A 27,309-nucleotide genomic window follows, 5' to 3' on the forward strand; every position below is an offset into this window, starting at 1 on the left:
GCCATCAAGAAGGCCTTCTTATGGATAGGCAACCTGATAGAAGTGGAATTCCTAAGCTCAAACAGAGCTGCCATCAAGAAGGTAAGAACCAAATTCTGCCCCAAGCCAGAAGCACAAAAGACCTTGACGGAAACATATTTACAAGGCCTTTCAGAAATTGGGCCAACACCGACATTGAAAAGAAGGAACCTTGATCCGGTGACCTCTTAAACAAGTCCAAAGCCGCCAAATAGCCCTTCACCGCGCCTATCGCATGGCCAACGAAAGAAGAAATTCCATCACTGTGGTAGTTGTGCACGAGATGGGGTCCACCTTGTGATCCCTACATGCCTCAAATCTCTCCACCTGCATGTTTAAAGAGACCTAGTGGAATGTCTGAGCGCAGTCAGTAAAACCTCAAGTGCCTCTTCAGAGAGGTCACAGTCATCATATCTCATCCTCTCAAGAGCTACGCATGAAGACTGAGTGACTAGGATTTGGGCGGAGCACACGTCCTTACGAATGGTATAGGCAGTCCGGCCTCCAAAGAAGCCAGCAAGGTGGGCAGATGGCCATTTACAGAAGATCCAAGTACAATGTTTTCCTTGACCCAGTCTGGGGCGATCCAGATCATGATGGTCTGGAACCTCCTCAAACTCCCGAGAACCCACAGGATGACAGGTTACGCATAGTGGAGGTCAAAGACCCACTCCACCAGGAACGTGTTTCCCAGTGCCCCCTTCCAGGGAATTCCCTTGAGCAGAGCTGCTTGCACTTCGTTTTGGCCGTTGTGGCAAGCAGATCCACTGCTAGGGTTTCCCACAGCTCACAGTGTACGCAAACCTGTTCTCTGCTGCTGCCCGGTGGGCTGCAGAAGTGGAGATCCTGTGCACCAGCAGCCAGAACCATAGTTGCATAGACTCCCTGCACATGGGCTGAGACCGCGCACTCCCATGCTTGACTTTGTTGTCTGTCAGACTAAGGACATGCTTTCCCTTGAGGGATGGCGCAAAATCTATCAGGGCTAGCATGCTTACTCGCAACTCCAGCCGGTTGATGTGCCAGTGGGGCTCCAATGGAGACCAAAAGCCGTTCACTTGCAGGTCCCCATAGTGAGCGCCCCAACCCTTCTCGCAAGCATCCGTGATCACATGTGCTTGAGGCCACAGATGCAAAAAGGATTCCCTCACCATCATACTCTCCCTGCTGGCCCACCATGAGAAGTCACTGGCCACCGACTTTGACAGCTTGAGGATGTCCTTCATGTTGTCAAAAGTACTGGGACCATTGATCCCTCAAAAGCCATTGAAGGAACCGCATCCGCAGCCTTGCCTCTAGCACCAGAACGATGCAGCATGCCATGAGGTCCAAGAGGTGAAGGAAGGATGCCACTGGCAGGATGTTGTGGTTCTGAAAATGTGCGACCATCTGCCCGACAGTGGTGACTTTTTCCTCAGGGGTGGGGGCCTTCCCCGCCCCGGTGTCCAGGACTGCTCCTATAAATTGAAATTTCTGTGTTGGTGTGACATGGGACATATGAAAATTCAGGGAGAAGCCCAAACCGTGAAGCAGGGAACAGGTATCCTCAAGCCGCGTCGATACCCGGAGAATTTTCTCGGATCAACCAGTTGTCCAGGTAAAGGAACATGTGGACGCCAGATCCCCTGAGGGGCACAGCCACCACTGCAATCAGCTTGGTGAAAACCCTGGGTGTGGAGATTAGGCCAAAAGGGAGCAATCTGAACAGATAGTGAAGTTCCCACAACGCCGAACCTCAGGAATCGCCTGTGCTTTCAGTGGATCGACACATGGAAATAGGAGTCTTGAAGATGCAGCAGCAGCAACCGGTCCTGGAGTTGTAGAGCCTGAACAATTTCCATCAACATCACCAACCTGAAATGGTCGTTCCCCAGGGTTTTGTTCAAGACCTTGAGTACCAGGAAGGGACTGAGTCCTCTTCCTTTCTTGGGTACCAGAGAATAGCGATTATACCATCCCTGCCCTCTCTCTTCGGGTGGTACCTCATCCACTGCACCCTTTAAAAGCAGGGCTCTCAGTTCTTCCTTGAACTCCTGTTCCATTGTTGGGGCTGCGGTGGCGGTCTGCTCAGTGGTCTTTTCATCTGATCAGCTGCAAGGTTAGTGTATGAGATTATGATTATTGTTATTATTATTATGGTATTTATTGAGCGGTGACCTATCGTCGAGAAGCAAGGCAGCGCTTTACAGAGGTATACAACAATACAGATACACAATGGAGCGCTCTACAGGAGTAAACAACAGTACAGATGCATAACAGAGCCCTTTTCAGAGGTATACAACAGTACAGATATACAGCAGTGGTAGGATACAGCGGGGCACATAGGAGGGGCACAGCAGTACAGGATGGCAGGGAAGAGAGGGGCGGACAGAGTCTAGCGAGTCAGGTTACCGTGGGGGCGACATGATGGCCTAGGTGTTCCATCTGTCTCAGTGCTCAGAGACTCTCCCTCCAATCAAGAAAACGTGGGGACAACTCAAAGCGGCCGCCGCTGAGGCTGCTGATGAAGTTGACTGGCCCTTAGAGGCCCACCCTCTCCTTCTTGGATGCAAGAAACGCCTTTGGCCCTGTTTGGCTTGTGGTAGCTGTGCTTTCCTCCCAGAGGGAACACACCGCCTACAACCCCAGAATCTGGAAGAGAAGGCAAAGGAATGTTTGGCGTGCTGCTGCAACGCAAGACCCAAGGACTTTCCAGGAAGTTTTGATTCCTTTATTTTCTGCAAGGATTCATTGGCCTTTGGCCCAAAAAGTGTTTGCCATCAAACACCATTGTCCAATAGCATGGCTTGCACATTCAGGGAAAATCCTCATCAGAGGAGGTAGCCGCCCTCCTAAGCACCATAGATGCTCCCATGGAACGACCAACATAATCAGCAGTGTTAAGGCCCGCTTGAAGGGCCTGGCAAGCCACCGCCTTCACATCATTCACCATGTCCAGGAATCCGCCTCATCTCCCCTGTTGGGAGACGGTCTGCCGCCTCAGCTATCATCCTCCAAAGTACATGCGACTAGTTGGCAAAGGCACAACTGGCATTAATTGCCTTCAGCGCAAATATTTTCTTGGCCAAAGCGTCAGTTTGTTTGTTTGTTTGTTTGTTTATTTATTTATTAATGCGCTCCAAGCCCGTGGGCAGTCGGGCGCAGCAAAACAAGTAGATTCGAAACTTAGTTACAGAGGCCTGAACACAGCCTATTACAAAAACAGTGGTAATTTACAGCAAGTGATACTTTACAGCAGGTGATACAGGTGAGGCAGTACATGTAGGATCAGCAGGAGGAAGCGCAGAGGAATGTTGTCTTAACAGGTGTTGCAATCGTTGTTGTGCAGCCATTTGATGGCATTAGATCTAAATCTAGTGTAAGGTAGGGGGCGTCTAAGGTCAAGTGGGAGTGTGTTCCATGCTTGGGCAGCTCTGACTGGGAAGCTAGATCCACCCGCCGTGGTGAGTTTAAATCTAGGGACTTCAAGTAAGTAGGTGTTGGCAGATCTTGTCGATCGGTTAGAGGACCTCCATAGGATTCTTTCAGCTAGGTATGGGGGTGCTTGGTTGTTGAGGCATTTGGCTGTGAGAGAGATGGTTTTGAGGAAGATTCTGTCCTTGATCTTGAGCCAGTGTGCCTCGGTCCGATGTTTGGAAATGTGCTCTCTACGTGGGATATTCAGGGCTGCTCTAAGAGCATTATTCTGTAATCTTTGTAGTTTGTCTGTGACCGCCTTGTTTGCACCTGAATATAGGGCGTTGCAATAGTCCAGTCTGGACATGACAAGAGCATTGGCCAAGGTGAGGCAGCTGGCACTTGACAGGAAGGGTCTGGCAGCACGGATAAGTTTACACGTGTAAGTGGTTGTGGAGGCTAGGGAGTTCACTTGCTTTTTGAGGGAGAGAGCTGAATCGAGGTAAAAACCTAGAGTTTTAACCTCGCGCATAACCTTAATAGTATTATTGTCGATGTTGAATGAGGCATAGTCCGGGGTGAGTTTAGAAAGGTTATGGTCTGAGCCGAGGAGCAATATTTCAGTTTTATCGTCGTTCAGGCAGAGGCCATGGGTGGCCATCCATGCCTGAATGAGGATGTAGATTTTATTCACCAAAGCCAGGTCCGCTCCATAGTTGCCCGAAAGGGGTATGAGGATCTGGGTGTCATCTGCGTAATTTGTATAGGTGACACCCAGTCTGTCCAACTTGTCAAACAGTGGCTTGGTGAAGATATTGTACATGGTGGGTGAGACACAAGAGCCCTGAGGGACTCCACATGTAATTTGGATGGGGTCGGCACAGGTGGATGTGGAAAACACTCTCATGGTGCGGTTGGCTAGAAAGGATTGTACCCATGCTATAGCTTCTCCTGTGAAGTTGGCAGCGAGCTTGAGGTGGTTGCATAAGACTGCATGATCCACCAGATCAAAAGCTGCTGACAGGTCCAGTAGGAGCAGCAGCGCTGTTTTACCACTATCCTTAAATTCATCCATTTTAGTTTTAAGATCTATTAAGGCTGTTTCGGTGCCATGGAGGGGGCGGAAGCCCGATTGGCGTGAGCCAAGTAGATGGTTGAATTCTAAGTAATCTTGAATTTGGAGATAGGCCACTCTATCGATGATTTTTAGTAGAAAGGGTACAGTGGTGATAGGCCTATAGTTAGTCGGGATGGAAGGGTCAAGGGTTTGTTTTTTAAGAAGGGGGAGGACCCACGATTCTTTTAGGTTGGCTGGCACTGTGTTGGATTTGAAGGAGGAGTTAATGAGCTTCGAGATAAATGGGGCTAAATCTCTAGCTGCGTCCTTTATTATTTGGGCAGGGCAACTGTCACCCTTGCAATTGGAAGGCTTCAGTGAGAGTATAACCTTCTCAGTGTCGATGATAGAGATAGGTTTAAAGCTAAAAGGGGGGATAGTATTGGGTTCAGTCACTAGTGGTACTTGTTGAACAGTGGGAGAGAGGGTGTCCTTTTTATTAGTTATTTTAAGTTGGAGGGTGGCAATTTTATTTGATAGGGCATTCTGGATATTCGTGCACCATATCTTGTCTTTGGGAATTGTATCAGTAGGTTGGATGGGAGATTCCATTTCCCTGAGGATGGCAAAGAGTTCCTTAGTATTAGATTTGGCATTGGTAATTCTGTTATTGAATACATTTTTTTTAGTGTTGATAATTTCAGACTTGTAAAGTTTAGTAAATTGGGTTAAGTTAGCCTTGTTGTCGTCGGTGGGCGAGTTACGCCAGATAGTTTGGAGTTTTCGTTTCTGATTTCTCAGGTCTTTAAGCTGGGGGGTGAACCAAGCATTAAGGTGGGCTTCTTGTTTAGCTTTACGTAGTTTTGGGGGTGCAATCGTGTCTAGAGCATGAGACATGGCTTTATTAAAGGTGTCTACTAAGGTGTCTGGGTCAGTGTTGTCTTTCAGGCCATTGATAGTGGGGAGGAGAAGGGGGATAAGTTTTTCTGTGGTAATGTCTTTTTTACTTCTAGTGGGAAGTGGTGGTATCATTTTGATAATTTTAGGGCTGAGCAGGTCAAGTGTGGCAGTGAAGTTTATTAGGTGGTGGTCGGTCCATAGTTGAGGGGTGATGTCAGTAATGACTATGTTGCAGTTAAGTTCAGATACCCAGTCAAGGGTCCGTCCTTTAGTATGTGTGGGGGAGAGGACTTTTTGTGTAAGGCCGTGGTCATTTAGAATAGCTGTTATGGCGAGGGCATTTTTGTTGTCTGGCTCATTAAAGCCGATGTTGAAGTCGCCCAGCATCAGCATTTGCGAATGATTTTGGTTATTGTTTGCTATGAGGGTAGTGAGATCGTCTTCAAAGGTTCCCATGGGGCCAGGGGGCCTATAGATCAGGTGAATGGATAGCGTACGGTTATTGGAAAGTTGCACTTTAGCTGATAGTACTTCACAGGAAGTACATGGGGGAGAGGTGGTGAGTCTGATGGGCAGAGTAGTTTTGGTAATGATGGCTAAGCCACCGCCTTTAGCGTTAGGTCTGTCTACTCTATGGATCTGGTAATTCTCAGGTATGGCTAGCATCAGGGAGGGTCCTGCTGCCTCGTGGAGCCATGTTTCTGTTACGGCAAGGAGGTCAATGCTACTAGTGTTTAGTATGTCAGCGATCTCAGTTGCATGGGCTACCATGGATCTTGCATTAATCAAGGATCCTGTAAGAGGTAAGGTGTTCTTAGTGGTGGGATAGCTTACCGGTTTATCAGTGAGCTTGTTATGACTCAAGTGTTTTTTTTTTTTGTGATACCGCGTGGGGTTTGGGGTCGGAACTAAAGGTGTTGTAGTTTGAGTTTGCTTGTCCAAGTGCGTCTGTGTGGTTAAGGGTCTGGCAGTATAGTTGGTGCTGTTTCTTTTAGGTTCGTATATGCAAGGTAGTCTTGCCCTAAGTCTTAAGTTTCTGTCTGAGGGGGGGCTAGTGCTGTAGGTAGCAAAGGCCATGGTTATAGTTATGAAGGTCAGGGAGGTCAGGTTACTACGCATGGTAGTTAGTATGGTTAGCTGGTACCGTTAATAACTTCCCTTACTTTGCTAGGATGTCTAGCTAGAGTAGGACAGTGTAGATAGCAGGTGGCTAGTTGTTAGTCAGGTTTACCAAGTAAAATAGAGCATGATATTTAAGAATCACAATGTGGCATAAGAATGCATAGTCCGTAAGCGACCGTAGGGTACAACACAATAGCAATGGTCCATTAACGACCATAGGGCACAACACAATAGCAATGGTCCATTAGCGACCATAGGGCACAACACAGTAGCAATGGTCCATTAACGACCATAGGGCACAACACAGTAGCAATGGTCCATTAACGACCATAAGGCACAACACAATAGCAGTGGTCTGTTAGCGACCATAGGGCACAACACAGTAGCAATGGTCCATTAACGACCATAGGGCACAACACAGTAGCAATGGTCCATTAACGACCATAAGGCACAACACAGTAGCAATGGTCCATTAACGACCATAGGGCACAACACAGTAGCAATGGTCCATTAACGACCATAGGGCACAACACAGTAGCAATGGTCCATTAACGACCATAAGGCACAACACAATAGCAGTGGTCTGTTAGCGACCATAGGGAATGACAGGGCAGGGTAGCATAATTAGGAACCAACTGAGAGCAATGGGTCCGGGTGGTAGTTCAGAGTTTAGCAGATGCTAGATTTGAAGATCAGTCAGGTTATAGTGCTGAATATGGAGGTGCACCATGATGATTGTTTGCTGTGTGAATAGAAATTAGCAGCACATATGTACTCACGGGTTTTGTTGGGCGATTGCAGAATGTGAGCTACTTCTCTGAGTTAGCAAGAAGCTCCAGACTGCCGGGCTAGTGGCACAAGTGGCGAACAGGAGGCAAACAGGGCCTTTCTCCTGGCCTTCCTCCGACGGCTTCCGCCTGCCGGCGGTGCTTGCTGGGGCAAAAGCGGGCTGGTCGCTTAGCAACCTGGTCGAGCCTCGATATGGGCCCGATTCGCGCCGGCCATTTTGGAATGGGCCGCGCTTTGGAAATGATCGAAGAACAGCTGATTCTTCCGACGATCAGCTGTGCAGGCAGCAGAATCTCCTGGTGTTGGGAGGGGGGGCTCCAGCCCACTCCTCCTCACGGGTGCTGGTGATGCCTGATGTTGGGAGGGGGGGCTCCAGCCCACTCCTCCTCACGGGTGCTGTTGATGCCTGATGTTGGGAGGGGGGGCTCCAGCCCACTCCTCCTCACGGGTGCTGGTGATGCCTGATGTTGGGAGGGGGGGCTCCAGCCCACTCCTCCTCACGGGTGCTGGTGATGCCTGATGTTGGGAGGGGGGGCTCCAGCCCACTCCTCCTCACGGGTGCTGGTGATGTCTGTGGCTACAGGAGGCAAACAGGGCCTTTCTCCTGGCCTTCCTCCGACGGCTTCCGCCTGCTGCCAGTCTTTTTGGATTCCCTGTGCATGGGGAAGTTGGAGATTGGCGAAGCTGGCCATGAGCTAACTGTGATGGCTTGGACCACCAGACCTTCTGGGGTGGGATGGACGAACAGGAAGAGCAGATAACCCCCTGGACGGCTTGTATTCCTTGGTCAGCTCGTCATGGAGCATGGTTGCTGCCATAACATCCCAATGGCATCCAGTGTAGCTGCATTGAAAGGAAATGCCCTTTCAGATTGGGGGGCCTTGTCCAGGATATCAGTGAGGTTGTACTTCTGGACTGGCGAGGCTGGGGTCCTGAGGCCCAAGGCCAGAATCACCCTATCACTGTTTTCCTGTATTGGGCATTGGGGTGCCCGTAGAGGGATGCCTGCTGCAAGGAGAGGTCAGGCAGGGTGTCAAACCCACTTGCCTCATGCAGCCCTCAGCCGAGACCAACAGATCCGCCTGGTCTATTAAGAATTAGTTGCCTCAATTTCCACCTCACCCATTGGCTTTTGAGAACATTTTGAGCATTTGTTTTCTGAACTTTTCCCACTCCTTGGAGGTCGAAGCCGCCGTCTGGCAAGTAACCTGTTTTGGACAAGCGCTTAGTTCTTCGATTTTTCACTTGCTCAGGGCCTTTATATTTAAATGGCCAACAATGGCCCTAAAATAAATGTGGTCATACACAAAGTAAAACGTTGGAATAGCCTGCTGCTGGAACTGCGGTCAGCCCCCACCCCCCTGGTTTCTTGCATTTCCAGGTTCAGTTTTAGTAGCATGGCACCAGAGATTAGACACTGACAAGGATGCAGTGCACAATATGATTTCTGCAAGGTAGTAATGACTCCATCAGGTAATGGCTGTGGCAGGGGACACCGCTGGAGACTGCAGTGAGTTCCTTCCTGCAAGGCCCACTCTATAGTGGCCTTTCCGCCATCTCTGTGTCGTAGGTCCCATTGCCAAAATCCACATTGAGACTATGCAGAGTCTCAATATGGAACCCTTTGGATGAGTCAAACAAAAGCAATGGTACACTGCATCACTGACTGTGGCATTTGTAGCATCAATGTGGCACTGTACAAGAGGTGCTGAGACAGGACAGCAGACGTAGACAGATCTAAAGTCATGGGTGGGCCCCTTGTATAGTGCAATGGATGTTATGCACATAAAGAAGTGCATAATGTCCATTACAAAGCAGCAATATCATTCAGGACAGGCCAGGAGAGGAGAAGCAGCCGTAAGAGGGAAGGGAAGGAGTCAAGGCACTGGGGAGACCAGGGGAGAAATGGCAGGAGATTAGGCGGTGTCCCCCAAATAAAAAACAACTACAGAGCCTAGTGACTACTGTACTCCAAGTCCAGAGTCCCCTTTCTTCCATATTGATGGGAGACCTTGACTCTTTCAACATCAATGAGGAGGTGGTTCTTCCCACCTTTGTTTCCCAGTCTTCAATCGAATGCAGACACTGTTCTTCATTCGTTCGATGTCAGAAGGGCTCTTAAGTTCTACCTTCACAGAATGAAACAGTTCAGAAAGACTGACAGACTTTTTGTTACTTCGGGGACCAGAATTCTAGCTTGCAGGTTTCCAAGGCCACCATAGCCAGGTGCTGTTGGGGTACACATCATTCCTACCTCCTGTTTTGCTGCTCGTCTAAGGTTTTTCATGCCCACACCACCAGAGCTAATGCCACGGACATGAATGATAAGGTTCCCTGGGATATGATCAGTAAGGCTGCCACTTGGTTCTGCAGGCCCTACGGTCTTGATACTAGCTTCAGAGCTGATGATACTTTTGGCTAAGCAGCGTTGTGGAATCGGTCTACAAATCATTAGCGATTCTCCTCCTCCCTTACGTTTTCTTTGCTATGAAATGTCCCATCATTATGGTGGAAAGGGGACAGGATGTAGGAGTATGAAAAAGTTACTAACCACAGTGACTACTGTACTCCGAGTCCATAGTCCCCTTTGAGCCATGCAACCCACCCTCCTTCCCCCGTAAATCGATTAGTTAGTGGCAGCAGACAAGAGGACGAAAGATTGATGGGTGAGGGCAGTGGGAGGAGTCAGAGTGGATGGTCACGCCCTTGCATGCTTCAAATTTCAAGGGGAAGTTAATTGTTGGGGCATAAAGTTCCCATTCCCGCGGGAAAACTTGGTGGGGGGAAGAAGGAGATGTTACACGGGTTTAGGGTGTGTCTCCAGGAAAAGGAAATCAGGAGACTGGAGGGGTGTTGCAGGCGGAGGGGCCCCAAGGAAGCTCCCAGTGGTCAGAAGAGGAAAGAGGAGGAGGGCAGGGAGTGGGAATAGAACTAACTGTGTGCAACTTCCATTGGGTGAAAGTGTGCGCACGAAAAGAATCACTTTCAAAACAATCACATGCCACCAAAGTCAGAGGCTGGTCACCATGATTCTGCCTCCTGTGACTGCTCTACTTAGTAAAGTGCTGTACTAACCCAGTCACATTGGGGCAGAAAATCAGCAATGATGCGGGTGGTAATCAATCGAGATGTATACATGCAGGCCTGGGGAAGAAGTGGGACTGGTATAATTAGGCTAATTGAATTCTGGAAACGAGCGCAGTGGAACCGGCGTGGCCATCTGTAAGTCAGGCAGTGCTGCACTTTGAACATCAAGAAATGATAGGAGCACGTGACCTAGTAAGGCCACTGTGAGGACGCGTGAGGCTTCTGCATTATGCACCAGTAAAAATCAGTGCATTTCAGCAACACCCACCTCTGTTCAGCCAATCACTGAAGAAACATTGCGGACAGACAAGTGACACGTTTGGACACTGGCGTTTTAACAGGTATTTTTTTAATCATTTTGAAGAGTTGAAATTAGAAGTTAGGTAGATTAAAATAAAAGGATTTGAGAGAAGCATTTTTTTCAAAGAGACCGGGGCCCAAAGAGTCGAACAAACAAAAGAGAAATACATAAAAATACAAAGTAAAATTGAAAAAAACAACAAGGGAGGTCTTTCAGGGAGCGGAGGAGTGTAGGGGTGTTGAGTAGATGAAAAGTAAACATCTAAAAAATTAAAACACAGGCAAAAAATAGCATCATCAAAGTCACACCGAACTAATAAAAAGAAACAACAGGTAACAATATGTAGGGAACATAAACCAAATGAAAGGTAGACAAGAAATAGATAAAGCAAGATATGGACTACAGGCTAATTAAAAATGGCAATGCATTAAATCAATCTGAAGCAAAGTGGACATGGCAGTGCACCTCGGCGAAATGGCTCGCACAAAAGCCAATTCTATGGGTGTAAAAGTCCCTAACAGAGACATTATCGCGTCGATGTTATGACAATAAACATCAGTTCACCAATGCCAATGACACACACCTCCTGCTAAAGACAGAGTCTGCATGTTACACATTTTTTAATCCAGAATGAGGAAATCTTTCCTCCAATTCGCGTCAAAGTTGTCCACTGCCAACAGTTATTAATTCTTGAGAATTACAGTAGTTCTTGGAAGAAGTAAAAAAAAATAACAACAAAAAAAACCAACACTGAATAGATGGCCTGGAAAAAAAAAGCTTTCGAGATGTGTTGTCAATGATGTCAAAACAGAAGCCGGCTATGACTAGAAAAGCAGGGCTCTCACCTGCCAATACGCTGCCCTTGATCACTTCCAAGCAGGGGGTGTCCCGGCAGACTGCTTGTGTATGAAAAAAATCCACTTGAAAGAGCGGGGAGAGTCTCGCGCAGGTCACAGCAGCAGTCCCGGCGGAGCCCTCGGGGACTGCAGCTAGTCTCAGCCTTGTCATCCTCTGCGCGCCTTTCCACTCTTCCCAGAAAATGTCGATAGGCAAATGTTTGAGGGGCCTCTGGTGGAAGTGTTTTTCATTCTTTCTGCATCGACAGGATGCCAAATCAATATTTAGTTCCCACTAACAAGCAGCTCGAGGTCTCGGTAGAAGATATCGGAGAGAATGCGGGAAGGCACAGTAATAAACAGCTGTCTGACAGGGAGGAAAACATGAATTGACTGGAAACGGGTCCATAGTAAAAGGTCAGCGAAGCCCATGAACTCCTCAGGTGTCCATTTCCACCGCTGACTTTAAAGAAACATAACGAGGCGACTTTTCCTAAGAGGGACAGCCTGCCCGATCAGTTTTCGTCTGGACGCGCGGGCAGGCTGGCCAGATAATTAAATTAAAGCCTTTCGTCTATTGAAATGAGCGACTGCAACCAAACGGTGCTGCTGGGTCTGGCGCAGAACGCTTTATTCTTGGAGGAGAGTAGAAGGGGTGAGGTACAGCACAATGTTCTTAAATAAATCAGTGGGAAAGTATTTGGTATTACAAGTAGAAATGCGATGACAATTAGGTGGGGTACCTGTCCCTCAATGAGCTTCAGCATGTGGTGCATCCACTTTTGATCCTGTTCCAATGCTTCCCTGGCCTTCAATGCTTCCTGCAAAGGAAAAGATGAAACGCTGGTTATAAACCGTGTGGTCCGCGGCAATGCGGTAGCTCACACCCACCATATGCCCACGCTCCCCTATTTGCATTAAGTTCTAGCGCTTAGAAAAGGGATACAGCACCAAATGACAGGCGCTATATAAACAACGTGCTATTAATACACTAAAGCGCACTTGAAATATCGGTACATCTGGAAACCACACAACCATTGAGTGTACCGGTTGGCGGGCATGATTCGCCGCTACGGTAAATGGCGGTGTCTTGTGCTAGCTTTGATGAGCAGAGCTAAGTTACTGCCGCCGCCTATAATAAAAGTGCTACATGTTAAGAGGTGGAAGTAATTCACAAGTTAGAGGTCTGCGTGCATTATGCTGGCTCGCCATTATAGCATTTGTTTTATGAGCCTTTCCAATTAAAGGAATATTCGGTGTGTGTCACGTATTGATCGTCACATATTAAAGTCAACAGTAAATCCCGGCTGCTCGCAGCTTGGCTCTCTGCAGCCGCGGTGCCGACGCTCTCCTCCTGTGACCGGGATAAATCAGAGCCCTGCGGTGCAAGGAGCGACGGCAATGCAGCAGGTTATTGCTTCGCGGACCCGTGTTTGATGTTTGTTCCAGTTACAGCAGGTCTGGTAAGGTTTAACCCCAGCTATTGGCTGGCCTTTCCCATCAAATTAGGGACAGGTGCTCTTGTAAGAGCACTGTCGGCTGATACGACTAAAGCCACCTTATCACTGACATAGACAGATGTGAACGCAAACATGAAATGCCCGCATTGTACGCCTCTAGCAGACGCACATTATTGGGCTTAGAGAGCTAGCTATTGGCGATCGAAAATAACCGCATTACCTACCGGTTGCTGTTAACTGCCATTACTCCGGTCCCGCTCTCCGCCTCTGCATTCATTACATCATGGACGGGGCATGGCAAAAGCAGACTTTTTGCAAAATGCTTTGGCCGAGAGCATGCGAAAGGTTTCAATTTAAGCAGGTTTGTATGCAGACGGTGTTATTAAGCACGAACCTAGCAAGCACGCAAGGAAGCAGTGAACAAGAGGAGACCAAGGCATAGTCAGAACCAGACCTAACCCAGGGATCGGGCGGCAGCGTAGGGAGGTACCCATTTCAGGGTCCCCTGGCACCAGGAGAGCTTGATGTTTAATTGATGCCTACTTCTCTTAGCGCCGACACCCTCAGTGGGGTGGCACGGTGGCAGACCTTGTTGCTCCCAACGCCCCCCCCCCAGCTCTCATTCCACATTCCGACTCTCACTCCTGCCCAGCTACCCTCCTCCCAAATTAGCCCAACCCCCATCCACCCAAAGGATAGGCAGAGACCAGTAGGATGAGTGGGAGAAAAAATTGCCACAGCAAACTTTATTACACATAAAGTCAGGAGTTAGCTTACAGGTGTTCCGTTCACGCTCAGGATTCTGCGCTGAGAGCAAGCAACTTCCCCCCCCCGCCCCTTCGGGTCCTTGGGGGACCCGATGAGGGCGCCCAGTCCCTTCCTCAGCAGTCCCTCTCTACCCTTTGGCAATTTCTTTGTTTTGCAATTTTCTTTTCATTTTTCTTTCCCCAACGCTATTTAAGTGCAATTTTATTCCGTTTTTTACTTTCTTTCCATTCTCCATTTCCGCTTAGGCTCCTTTTAAAGGATGCGTTCTGGTCTCCTTTCCCCTTTTTGCTCCTTTATTCTTACCCCAGGATTCCCTCTTCCCCTTTCCCCGGGTTGGCTTATTAATTATTGTTAAATTCTCTCTCCCCAAACAGGTCTTCCTCCAACCCATCCTGCCAGGGAACCCCTCTCCCCCCTTCCGCCAAGACCCCGATCTGCCCTAGCTCTCCCCGCCGCCTTGGTTGTCCCATCCCCTCCGGCCACCATCGCGGCCTCCTGTTCTAGAGAGTCCCATCCAACAAGCGCTACCTATCCCCCCAGAGCCCCCAGAACCCAACATCATTCTTATCCCCATCCTCTTCCCCTGCTTTTCGCTAAAGAGGGGTCCTCCCCAACTATCCCCCCTGCTCCTCCTGGCCCCTACCCCCCGCACTCCAAGGCCCCCCCCCAAGTTTCTTTTGATCTCCTTAAGCTGCCAATCACGAAGGGCCCCCCTCTCTTGAACCCCCCCTTAACATTCTCCAACTCCCAGGGGCCCCCCTTCCCCTCAGTTACCAACGTACTTGCCGGGGCCCCGTTTACAGTGCAAACTTTCAATTCACCCCCCCCTTGCTGACTTCATTGTTGCTTTCCAATTTTCAGTTTCCAACGATGCACTTCCCATTTCCCCCACCCAATTTTGGAGTTGGAAAGGTCTTCCAAGCCCCCTAACCCTCCCCATTAACGTGGGCCTCCCCTGAGTCTAATACTCCTGGGCGCCGTTCTTAATAAGCTGATGGCTGTGCAGTTCCCCTTGTGGTATCCGCCAGTACTTTCTAACGGGAACACCAGGTAACATCCGCTGGGCTTGTCTGCAAGAGAAAAACATCACACATCAGTACAACATTGTAAAGGGCGGGCGGGAGGGCAACGTCGGCGAGGAGCCGGCAAAGAGGGACCCCGCGACCCTTGTCCGTTGTATTTATGGCGCCCATGGGCGCGCAGGAGATGACGTCACCCAACCCCTCCCCCTTCCCCTCCAGACTCCTCTGGCCGCCGTGCCGCGTGAGGCAATCGGCACTAAGGGGGGGCCCCCGCCGAGGGGCCCTCCTTCGTAGGGCGCGGGAGCCCGTCGTAGCGCCGACACCCTCAGTGGGGTGGCACGGTGGCAGACCTTGTTGCTCCCAACGCCCCCCCCCCAGCTCTCATTCCACATTCCGACTCTCACTCCTGCCCAGCTACCCTCCTCCCAAATTAGCCCAACCCCCATCCACCCAAAGGATAGGCAGAGACCAGTAGGATGAGTGGGAGAAAAAATTGCCACAGCAAACTTTATTACACATAAAGTCAGGAGTTAGCTTACAGGTGTTCCGTTCACGCTCAGGATTCTGCGCTGAGAGCAAGCAACTTCCCCCCCCCGCCCCTTCGGGTCCTTGGGGGACCCGATGAGGGCGCCCAGTCCCTTCCTCAGCAGTCCCTCTCTACCCTTTGGCAATTTCTTTGTTTTGCAATTTTCTTTTCATTTTTCTTTCCCCAACGCTATTTAAGTGCAATTTTATTCCGTGCTTTACTTTCTTTCCATTCTCCATTTCCGCTTAGGCTCCTTTTAAAGGATGCGTTCTGGTCTCCTTTCCCCTTTTTGCTCCTTTATTCTTACCCCAGGATTCCCTCTTCCCCTTTCCCCGGGTTGGCTTATTAATTATTGTTAAATTCTCTCTCCCCAAACAGGTCTTCCTCCAACCCATCCTGCCAGGGAACCCCTCTCCCCCCTTCCGCCAAGACCCCGATCTGCCCTAGCTCTCCCCGCCGCCTTGGTTGTCCCATCCCCTCCGGCCACCATCGCGGCCTCCTGTTCTAGAGAGTCCCATCCAACAAGCGCTACCTATCCCCCCAGAGCCCCCAGAACCCAACATCATTCTTATCCCCATCCTCTTCCCCTGCTTTTCGCTAAAGAGGGGTCCTCCCCAACTATCCCCCCTGCTCCTCCTGGCCCCTACCCCCCGCACTCCAAGGCCCCCCCCCCAAGTTTCTTTTGATCTCCTTAAGCTGCCAATCACGAAGGGCCCCCCTCTCTTGAACCCCCCCTTAACATTCTCCAACTCCCAGGGGCCCCCCTTCCCCTTAGTTACCAACGTACTTGCCGGGGCCCCGTTTACAGTGCAAACTTTCAATTCACCCCCCCCTTGCTGACTTCATTGTTGCTTTCCAATTTTCAGTTTCCAACGATGCACTTCCCATTTCCCCCACCCAATTTTGGAGTTGGAAAGGTCTTCCAAGCCCCCTAACCCTCCCCATTAACGTGGGCCTCCCCTGAGTCTAATACTCCTGGGCGCCGTTCTTAATAAGCTGATGGCTGTGCAGTTCCCCTTGTGGTATCCGCCAGTACTTTCTAACGGGAACACCAGGTAACATCCGCTGGGCTTCTCTGCAAGAGACCGGTCGCTGCGACCGGTGTCACCGCCACGACTCACAGCGGGCCACCGGCCGCAGTGAGTTCCCCCTCATGCACCTGGTCGCCTTAGTGCACGAATCCCCAGTTATAATACCAACCTGTTCTTTTTACCCCCATTCATTCCATCCGCAACAGACACGCAGGCCCTCCGGCTAGAACCGGTGGCGTGATGAATGGTGCTGCAGCCTTCCCTGCTGGTGCTCCTCCTGTTTGCTGCTTGTTCCGTACTCCCTTGCAGGAGGGCCCCTGACCTGGCAGCAGCGTTCCGAAATGAGGCCTTCCTTTGACCGTTCCGTTCCTAGCGGAGGCCCCCAAGGGCTGAGCCCTTGTGCCCCTTAAAAGAGAATTGTCCTGTAGGCCCCATACTTTCGATTGTTCATGCCTTGTCCTCCCTTGCGGCTGCCCCTTCTATTGACAGTCCGGATTGACCCCCCTTCTCCTAGCCACTAATCCCCCACCTGCTTGTGCTCCCATCGCAAGCCGGGGTCGCTCTCCATGCTTTTCCTAAACCTTAGGTCGTTCCTCAGCCAAAACATGCCCCCCCACTTTCTGTGTTCCTCCACCACGCATTCTCTGTAGTGTTGAAGGGCTGGCCCCTGTTCGTGATCCTTCACCATTATTGTCTGCTCCATGACTCTGAACGCCGCCAACCAGTTCTGCAGGTTTTCATCAGGCCTCACCCTTTCTCCGGCCTGCCCTCTGCTCCCACATGACTGCAGGGTGTCCTGCCCTCGGAACACGCCCTCCGGTATGCCGCCGCCCCCTGGCGTTGGTGCCCCAAACCGTTCGCTCGACCTTGCGTTTCCACGCTCCTCGTATTTGTTGGCTGTAAGACTCGCCTCGTTAACCTTGTTCCCTGTAGGAAATGACGAGCCCGAGTAGGAGGAGGCGGCTGCAGCCCGGGAGCTGGTTGCTCGGCCGTCTGGCTGTGGGCCCCCCATCCTGGCCACCGCAGTTTCCCATCCTTCGGTCTTGGCCAACACTTCAAATCTTGCCCAGTCCTCTGCATTCATTATCTCAAGCGGGTGCGGCAAACGACCGATCTTGACCCTAGCTTCTGCTGCTGACTGCTCGTCTCCCATCTTCTCCCGGTCCATCCTCAGAGGATGAAACGTTGCGAACCTGTCTTCCTAACCCAAACTAGGGGGCTCGCCGCCGGCTCCTCTCCCTGCGTGGTACGTACGCTGTCAGGTGGACCCTGAAGGATGAAAGAAACACGGTGAGCGAGACGACAAACTGTCGTTGCTTCCCCCAAACCCCGTGCTCCAGGGCTATGTGTTGTCCTTTCAGTGTGCTGAAAGACCTGCCAATTCTTCCATCCCCCCTCCCGTGTACCCTCTACCATCGTCCACACCCCCTTCCTAGCAACCCCCTGTAAATGTGCGCGTACTCTGTCCCACCTAGCGACCCCCTCCCTTTGCCCCCTTCCCTCGCCCGCCCGAGCACCCCTCTCCTACCAGAGAGAGAGGGGGATCCGGCTTGCGCGCCCTACCCTCACTGCCTCCTAGTGACCGCCCACCTGGCCCCAGTTCTATATTAATAACGTTGTACACCCCCCCCACCTGGCCAGAGCCAATTGTACGTCCACGCCTGATGCCCAAAGAAACTTCCTGACCCCATCTGCATGCCATCTGGATGCTACCACACCCTTCCTTCTTTGGCCCCTCTGCTGGGATTTACCTGTTTTGCCTTCCGCGCCCCCCACCCTCGCAACCCTGCCCTCAAACGTAACCGCATGCAGTGCAGTGCCTGATGTGTCTCCCTGCATGCCCCATTGAACATGCATTAACTCGAGATGCACTACCCCCAAACCCCTGCCTTGCCACGTGGCTAAATCACTATTATTGCCCGCACACCACCCGGTAATCGGGACCCCTAGCCATCCTATTTTGTTACCGACCCCACCATCTTTTTGTGGGTGAGGGCAATCGTGCTTACTCCCGTGCCCGAAACTGAACTCCCGCTCACGAACCAAATCCCGACCTACCCGAAGCTCTACTCGCTGTGCCACTCGACCGGCTTCAGTTAAAAGCATTACTTGCTGGGTGCTCTAGGCCCACCAACCTGAGGCTTAAACAAAACTACATATCCAAGAATGCAAAGCGTGCCTGCATATTAACATAGGTAACCACCCCCTGTGGCACAACGGCTACATTGCAGTCATCCAAGAAGGCCCCACGTGGTACGGCCCCCAGCCGAGGCACCAGAATTGTTCCTCGCACCACACCCCCCCTCCCCCGACAACACTGTACCATGCCACAGATACAGCTCTACGCAATCCAGTGCCACTCCGTATTTTCATTACAGTAAAACAGTAAGTACAAAACAAAGGCTTGGTGGAGTGTTCATTATTATAGCGCTAAGAATTGTTCCCCACGGCGCGTGGCGCTCATTCATCTCCTAACTACCCCGCAAATGCCAGAAGACCTCCACCATAAGCGACACTGCGAGACTTGAAACGACCCCACATGAGCATATGCAACACACATGGAACAACCCACGAACCGCACCCCTGCTGCCACCTGTGCGCACCTCGCGGATTTGAACCCTCCAAAATCATTAGTCATGGTGCCCCGGTCAGACACCCAATGGACCCCGGTGCCCACACCATCACGCCATCAGGCTTGTCACCCCATGGTGCCCCTTGCATGCTGCTGTTTACATATAAAGAAATGCAAAACACCTTCCCCATCGTCGAAACCGGGCCCAGAATAATTGTATTCCGGGACATGTGGTCCCAGTAGGTAACACGGGTGAGCCAAACGACAAAACATTGCCCTAAGTGCTCTATGACTTAAAGCATGGCATCCAGGAAACCTCACTGGTTTCATTAGTCACTTTTCAAATATCTCCGAGGCGTTTCGAGGCTGCATTTATGCAAGGCCTTCCTTGAAGCCAACGTAACGGAAAACCCCTATGCAACCCACCTTATTTATAACGCACTTGTTTCTTCCTGTAGATGTAGTTTAGGAGGGAACTGTGCCAGGGGGGGGGGGGGGGGGGTTCGCCCTGGGCACCAAGTTGGCTGGAACCGCCCTGGAGTAATTACCGTGCCAAATATCCCAGATGCCTGATTTCGATAACGTCATGGGTAATGCTGAACGGCCAACACTAGGCACACCGTGTTTTCCCTGCCCCTACTTATTTCTGCTGTTTGCCATGCCCCATCTTCGTAACCCCCCATACTTACCGCGTAATTGATGTTGTGCTTAAAAGCAGTGTACTGCCTGCCCTCTGCCTGTACCTGAGCCCCCCTTCGGTATATGCATCCCATGCGGGTAGCCAAACCATCACGGACCGGTGACATTCCATTATGGAATTGCCATGGTTGAACCTGCCTTATACTTACGCTACCCTTCAGTCAGAACTGTAACCTTCCTGCCCGCCAATGTGCCGCCCCGTGCCAATTCCCGTAACGGGACCCCTCTAACCTGCTCCCTCACCGCCCCTAGAAGCCTGATTACTACCTCCGAAAGTTGCAGACCTCCGCTTCCCTTTGTAGTGCCATGGTAAATCGATTCAAAATTAGCAGCTTCCGCCCATTATTCCCCACCCTAAGGATGTGTTATTTATATAGCGCCTTGATTCAAAGCGCTTTGCGGAGCACATATTTACATGCAATATCGCCCAAACCGAAATTGGCACTCTTTTATTGACCTCAGAAGGATGAACGGCTAGCTTGGCATCTATTATAACAGAGGCGGCCTAGTTACACCGATGCCACATCAAAATCAATTATTGGCTGCCAAGAGCGCGCTGTTTCCAAAATATCTCGCTTCCGAGCCTGCAGAAACTAAGCTGCACCGAAGCTGTACTTAGCCATGCGATTCCAACCTGCCCACATTAGTCGTGACAAGAGAGCCTTCTACCTGGAAGGGACATTCACGAAAACGGCTGACCCATAGAAGTCAGGCCGGTAACTTGCCTGTGTTAGTGACGTTCCTAAACCTTGTTGCACTGCCTACCAACCACGTGCATCCAGCAGGGAAAGGCCTACTCCCCCCCCCCAACTGCCCGACTACCAAAGCGACCTGGGACGCCTACCATTACCTCGAGTCCCCGCCCCTATCCCTGGCTTACCCCCCTTCCCTCGGATCCTATTCCGATAGCCGTATGTGGGACCTACTACTGAAGTGCACTGGCAACCAAGTGCCGTGACTTGTGCCATCAAAGCGCGTTTTGTAATAAGCCTGCGCGCATGCCTTTCCCCCCATCACCCATGATAGGCGTTTGTCTAATGAAAAGAACGTGCTTGTAAGCAGTTCTGTATGCATTGCCCGGCGTGCGGGCCCATCCTTTTCCTTTGCTGCAATCCTGCCTGCCACTTCTTTGTCTCCCAGCGATCCCCCTCCCCATATACCCTCTCCATTGCAACACGACATTGATCCTTTCGTGCGCCTAACCCTTCACCGCATGGGTCCACTCTGACTATTCTCATCCTCGTTGCTGCACAAGCATGCTGCTCCACATCCCGTTTCCACACCCCAACCCCAATTGTCGCAGCATGCAGGTCTATTCCTCATTTTTGATATCTCTTTGAAATCCCCGTCCCCCACCCAGGTCCTAAAGCATAACGCGTGCAGTTCCTTGAGTCGTAATGAATGTCATTTAGTAATACTAGCTTTTTTTTTTTTTTTTTTTTTTAAACGTGTATTTATATATTTTTGTACAAACGTCCAATATATATTGACATCAGGACCTTCATTGCATATACAACGGCAAACTTATCTAATACCCCGCCAGTAGACCATCTATCACTGGGCTCAACAATTCATATTAACAAATCAATCAAACCGTACTTATCCCGTCTGTGTGTACCCCTTCTTTCTTCGCGACCCCCAACACCCTCATTCCCCCCCCGTCACTTCCCATTTACGCTTTCCCTCCACCCCTTGTAGCTCACATTTCCCCATGCCCTCTCCCCGTCCACGCATTTTATCTAGCCCGCATCTGCCCCTGCTTGCCCACTAGTCATCGTGAGACTCGCCATACACCAAATCAATAAGGCAAATGGTTGAATTGCCAGGCAATTCTGGGGAAGCGTGCCTTGTGGGTATAACACGTTCAGTGCATATACCGAGTCGCACCCCATTAAAACGCCGATTAAACACACCCAAGTACCGAATACGTAAGTTCTTGGCAGTCGGCTGAGGCTGACTCGTACGCAGCCCGCAGTGAATGTTCCAGTTGTATTTGGAATGGAAACCCAGGTTTTTAGCGGTTTTCTTTCTTTGCCTGCGTTGGAGACCATTTGCACCCCAGGGAGCGGGTGATGCCACGTATTGCCCATACCCTGTGCTGTGGATTCCGTTCCCATTAAATTTTAAAGTTCCGGACAAAACCACTCCCCCCCCCAACGCAGCCCCCATGGTGTAGCCGTTGACCCCAACTCCCGTACTACATGCTGCCGACAAATCGGTCACAGAAACTGAAAGAATGAAAAAGTCCATATCTGCTTGTTCGCCGGCTCTCGTGGCGACTCACACCCATAAATTAATCGTAATCCACAAAACAATGCAAACCAAACTCACAATTCCATGCAGTCGTATAGCCCCGTGTGCCCTAAGCCGTGCATTCCGTTAACCTTTCTAAACATTCCGGACCAAACCTTCGAACCGCGCCCCCCCCCCCACCACAGCCACCACGGTGTAGCCGTGTAGCCAACTCCCGTACCACGTGCTGCCAAATTAACGGTAACGGAAACTGCATGCTCGGAAGAAGTTAACCCCCGCTACTATCATCAACTTGGTCCCCCTGCTCCTTTTTTTTTTTTTTTTTTTTATTCACTACCTTCCCGACAGAGAGGCGCGCACTAGGCACTAATCCTTCCTTCCCCGTATTCGTTGATCGCTCGACCCTCCCGCTCGGTTGCATACTTGTGCCTTTGCACATTGTTTTCGTCTACCCGTGCCTGTGCCGCGCAGCCCCCACCACCCAGCCAGTATCCAACACCTCCCTATCCCTCGTGCATGCTCCTCCCCCCAACCTGTACCCGCCAAACCCAACCATCCGACCGAGTACCCCACATACCCGTTCGCCTTCGCTCATCCGTACTCCCTTTCCTTACTTCCAGACAGGAACCGGATCAGCAGCACTGGAGCACCGAAGCTACGATCCCGAACTCACAACCCGGACGGGAGCAGGAGAACAGCAACGCCGGATACACGCGGGCAGCAACAGGACAGCAACGTCGGCGAGGAGCCGGCAAAGAGGGACCCCGCGACCCTTGTCCGTTGTATTTATGGCGCCCATGGGCGCGCAGGAGATGACGTCACCCACCCCCTCCCCCTCCAGACTCCTCTGGCCGCCGTGCCGCGTGAGGCAATCGGCACTAAGGGGGGGCCCCCGCCGAGGGGCCCTCCTTCGTAGGGCGCGGGAGCCCGTCGATACCAATACTCATCAGCCGCAGTCCTGGCCAATTCCCTTTTTTTTCTTGCAGAGAATATGATGACCAGAATAAGCTCAGGGATACCAAAAACGCAGTACAAAGTAAAGGAAAACTGGAACGACAACCACCACAATGCACCTGGGCACAACCAACAAGACCCGGTCTGGAACAGCAAAAAAAAAAAAAAGAAAAACTTTTCCCAATAGGAAAAAGAACAGGCTTTCCCCACCAGGAGCTGAATGGGACACCAAATGTCTCACTCCACCAATCCCAGATGGGCTACTTGGGAACCGTGGCATAGCAACACCAAAACTGGAACATTAGGGGACTACATGGGACAGGGGTGAAGAGGGAAAATCGAGATCAAACTACTGCCCCCTCACCCCAGGCACATCAACAGACAGAACAGCAGGAAGAATAAGGAGCGCACTCATCAATGCACCAGGATCCAGTACACCCATGGGTGACAAATATGCTGAAAGACACCCACTTCACCAACATTGCAACCTACATGCTACATTAGCCTCAATGCCGCAGTACCAGAATCTAAAAAACACAAGAATTCCTGTTTAAAGGCTTGCAGATGCTTATATGAACTAACCTAATCAAATGGCACAGTGTAAAGCCACGTTTCAGGAAAATTACAGCCAAGTACACTTGTCTCACCGAACACCAGCCGCAGTGGGTATTCGTGCTGACTTCAGCAATGCGCCTCGCAAACCCAGGAGCAGCCCAAGGTCTTACAGTAAGGTAAGATTCCTTTCCTTGAACAACAGTGAACTATGGCAGACAAGCATTTTTAATTCTTCACAAATACGAGTAAGTCAGAGCAGAACACCCAGGGCCCAGTGTTTTTTTTTTCTGGGAATGAAAGACATTTTCGCCAGACCCACACATCATTTGAAACATAATTGTAACAAGAATGGCTTAGCTCCGGCCAATGAACGCTGAGGGCCCAGGGGCAAAAAGCCTGTTCAAGCTAAAACTAATGGGAACAAATTCACAATGCAACAATTTTAGAATTAGGTAATGGGGGAGAAGCAGTTAAACCAGCCCACTGACACCAAAGTCCAGAGGTCCAATGATCAGGCATCCTATAAGGGCACTATAGGTTACCTATCAGTTTAGCAGCCAATCTCAGGATGAGATAGGTTTCTGGGAGCTGGTCCAATTCTGTGATGTCAGCCTGCAGTGTGTTACAAAGCTGGCTTGCAAGCCAGCCCCGGTGGAAACGGTGCCTGGATTTTCGCTGTGCACGACGCCCTCTGAGTGTTTTTTGCTGCCCAGAAATAAACGCAGTTTGGAACATGTTGCTGCTTGCTTGGAACTCTGCTGCATTTCTTTGGGCAAAATGGGAGGTGTTGGGGCCTCCCATAGCTGGGATCCCCAGAAGCCCTGGTGGTGGTCCAACTTCTCCCCAACAGGGGAGACCCAGGAACATTCCCCAAACTGTTTGAACAGAGATTCAGCAAGGACAGGAAGAAATCAGAGAGCTCTGGCTGGAGAAAAACAGACCAAAATGGAGGCGGGCCAGGATATTTTGAAGACTTTGAAAGGTAGCCCAATTTACAGGGGTACCCCAGATCACGCTCACACCAGATTAAAGTTCACACCTCTAGGGAATTAAGGCCAAGAGTCTTTATCTCGCAAGGATAACACATTTAATCTTTACAGAAAATGAGTATGGGGGAGGGGCAAAGAACTCTGCTCCCCGACCTGCATTCTGTCCCTCTGGTGGCTGGCTCCTGCAGACTGGTGCCAAGGCGGAGCCTTATATACTGTTCAACTTGTCTACTGGATACTGGCATGCTCATTGTTAGGTAAGATTTCCACAGGGCTGGTAAATCTTCCTTGCCTGGTTCAACTCCAGAACTTTTTGCTTTTCTAGTGAGATATTTTCCATTAATACCTCAGTGAGTGGGAACCTTTTTCCACACTCACCTGTCTTTAACTCTTTTTATGGGTGTCATTTTTAAGACTCTCCACAGTGTCTTTTTAAAGTTATCATGTCTAACAACTTATTGGCAATAAGTGCCTGTTGTTGCTGGGTTGCCCTAGGGGCTCCCCCTTTAACTTTCTTGTGCTAACCTTGAGTGAACTACAGTTCCCAAGGGTAGAAAGGATCTTTGGATCCCTTTTACATTTACTTCTGTGAAACCAGCACACCCCACCTTATGTGGAGTGCTGGGGAGATACAATGTATCCCCTTTCACATTTAAACTGTAGCAATTATGTTACAGTGACAAGCTTACCTTTAATGGCTGGTGGCAGTGATACCTTTTACTAATTTGGTGCACCTTTATCGCGTGCTGTAATCACAGCTGCAGTAAAGGCACCTAAGGGTGCTCATTTTTACCAAAATGGCCCCTGTCTTCTTTTTCTGCCATTTTAGTGTTTCTTGTCGTTTCTTGTTCCTTCCCCTGACATCCAGGGCGGGAAAATCCTTTGTTTGAGTTTTGTCTTCGGCGGGAGTCCCCTGGACACCCCGCCCAGGCTCCAGTCAGTCTGTAAGCACAGGAAGTGGGGGAGGGGTCCCAAACTTCCCCCTCCTTTGTCTTAGGTCTTCCTTCAACTGGGCCAAATCCCAGTGGGGGGTTGGCTGTCCTGATTGGACAGCCAAACGCCCCTTTCTTGTAAAATGCGGGGAGAGAATGCAGAGGTTGTGTTGCAGTTCCTGATAAATACTGGAAACCTGGAAGCTGAAGTCATGTCGACCACTGGAACTGAAAACCGAAGAGGATGACGAAGGAAAAGCGGCGGGAATGATTTCCAGCGGCCGGAGAGCCTGCTTTGTAACCGGAGCCTGCTGCAGCCCTTCCTTCCGATCGACCTGGGGTCTCCGAAAACGACGACCCGAACCCAGAGCCTGGTGAGACCCACTAGACTCAAGACGACCTGCATGTTGAGCCATCCCACGGGTTCCTGCGACCTTGCGTTCTTGCAATACCCCAATACCCTGGGACCTCCTGCCACTGTGCGGTGCACAGTCTTCCGAATTCCGAATCTCGCTGAAACTTCGTGGGCATCTTGGTCTATCTCCAGAGACACGAATCGAGTCCAAAAAGTCCCCTCACAAGAGTGCTGGACCTTTTAAACGACGAGAATTCAACCGCGATTTTCTGTCTTCATCTGTGCTCCTTGAAAAGGCGCCAAACCCGCAGAACCGCATTCAGCTGCGAGAGAAATCTTGCCTAGAGCCTTCTTCATCGATCCCTGCTGCAAAGTCCCTTCTGAGGTCTTGTGTTCAGTCTCCAGGACAAGGAATCTAGTGACCGGGTATTTGGCTGCAGTCCCTGAAGTTCTCCTGCTGCAATCTCTTCTTCATTGCTGAGGTACTGTGTTGGCTTGGGTATATACTTACCTTAAGCCTGTTGGGATTTCTGTGTAGTCCTGGGGTGTTTTCTGTGATTGGGAGGTCCCTCGTCCAGTACACCCAGTCCCACTGCTAGAATCCTGCTGGGGTGTCTTCTGTGAAGCCCCTGGACCCTCTTCTAACCCTAGAAGTAAAGTACTCACTTGTTTGCCAGTTTTCCTCAGGAAACTCTGACTTTTGCTACTAAAGAACTTATTCTAACACTGCCTGTTGGTCACTAGTCCTAGTGACCCCCTTCTGCCACTGAGAACACTCATGCTCTAAGGGAAAAGACTTTGAAGGGATTGGGACTTCTGCCTAGAAAAGAAATCAAGTGGTTTTAGTTACTTGTAAAGAGTTGGTTGGTAACTGTAATTCTAAGAGTGAACAGTTACAAAAGTTCTTACTGATCTTGAATGTGTGATGCACTGTTCTTAAAAGTATGGTTAACATCTTTTCTTCCTTAGCCACTGTTTTGCCAGTCTAAAAGAAAATAGATGTAAAGGTATTTTACTCTCCTGTGATTAGGTTGTGCCTCTTTACAAAAGTAATGTGTTGGTTTCACCAGATTATTCCAAAAGGGTAATTGTATGAGTGTCCTCCAACGGTTGGTATCACCAGGTTAGTCCTGTTAGGATAACTGTATGAGTGTCCCCCAACTGGGTCTAGCTTCCCCTGACTTGCTGCTAGCCTGTCTTTAATAAGTCTACATTAGGTTGTTGCCTACCTAGAATATCTTTTCAGTAAAGTGTGACATTGGGTTTTACTTTCCCCTTCATTGTGAAGTTAAAGTAAGTGGGTTTTACTTACCTTGTGTTAGCTGTGTGCCATCCAAAACAAGTTACAAGAGTTATTGCTTATCTCCATCTGGGGTTCCCTGATTTCCAAAGCATCTGTAATTGTATATTACATCCATTAGGTTTTGCTCACCTGGTATAACTGTGTGTTATGACAAAAGTAGTGATAGGTTTTTACTGCACCTAGAATAAGTGTTTCACTATTCACCAAAAGTATTGTGTCCAGTTGACTGTTTATGTGATTTGTTCCAAGAGTCACTGTACAACTGGAAGGGCCTACTGTCCTTGTATTACCACAAGTAATCTAAAAAGTAACCATTGGTCTTTTACTCCCAAAGAATAGGCTTGACCTATACTAAATGTGTATAACAAGGTTTTGACTTCCCTA

General features: G+C 50.1%; 1 protein-coding gene across 2 annotated transcripts in view; it reads right to left on the bottom strand.

The window, feature by feature from the left end:
* Window positions 1-27,309, bottom strand: part of CNTLN (centlein) — a 2,346,865-nt gene that overhangs the window by 73,685 nt on the left and 2,245,871 nt on the right. Inside the window, exon 26 of one of the 2 annotated variants that reach the window (XM_069625977.1) lies at window positions 12,250-12,327. The exons of the other annotated variant lie outside the window; for it this stretch is intronic. Within the exon in view, the coding sequence (XP_069482078.1) occupies window positions 12,250-12,327 (78 nt within the window). The remainder of the gene's footprint in view (window positions 1-12,249; window positions 12,328-27,309) is intronic. 2 annotated transcript variants of the gene reach the window in all.

The sequence above is a fragment of the Ambystoma mexicanum genome, chromosome 6p (genome assembly GCF_040938575.1).
Source record: "Ambystoma mexicanum isolate Mex_15411 chromosome 6p, UKY_AmexF1_1, whole genome shotgun sequence".
In the NCBI taxonomy this organism is placed as follows: domain Eukaryota; kingdom Metazoa; phylum Chordata; class Amphibia; order Caudata; family Ambystomatidae; genus Ambystoma; species Ambystoma mexicanum.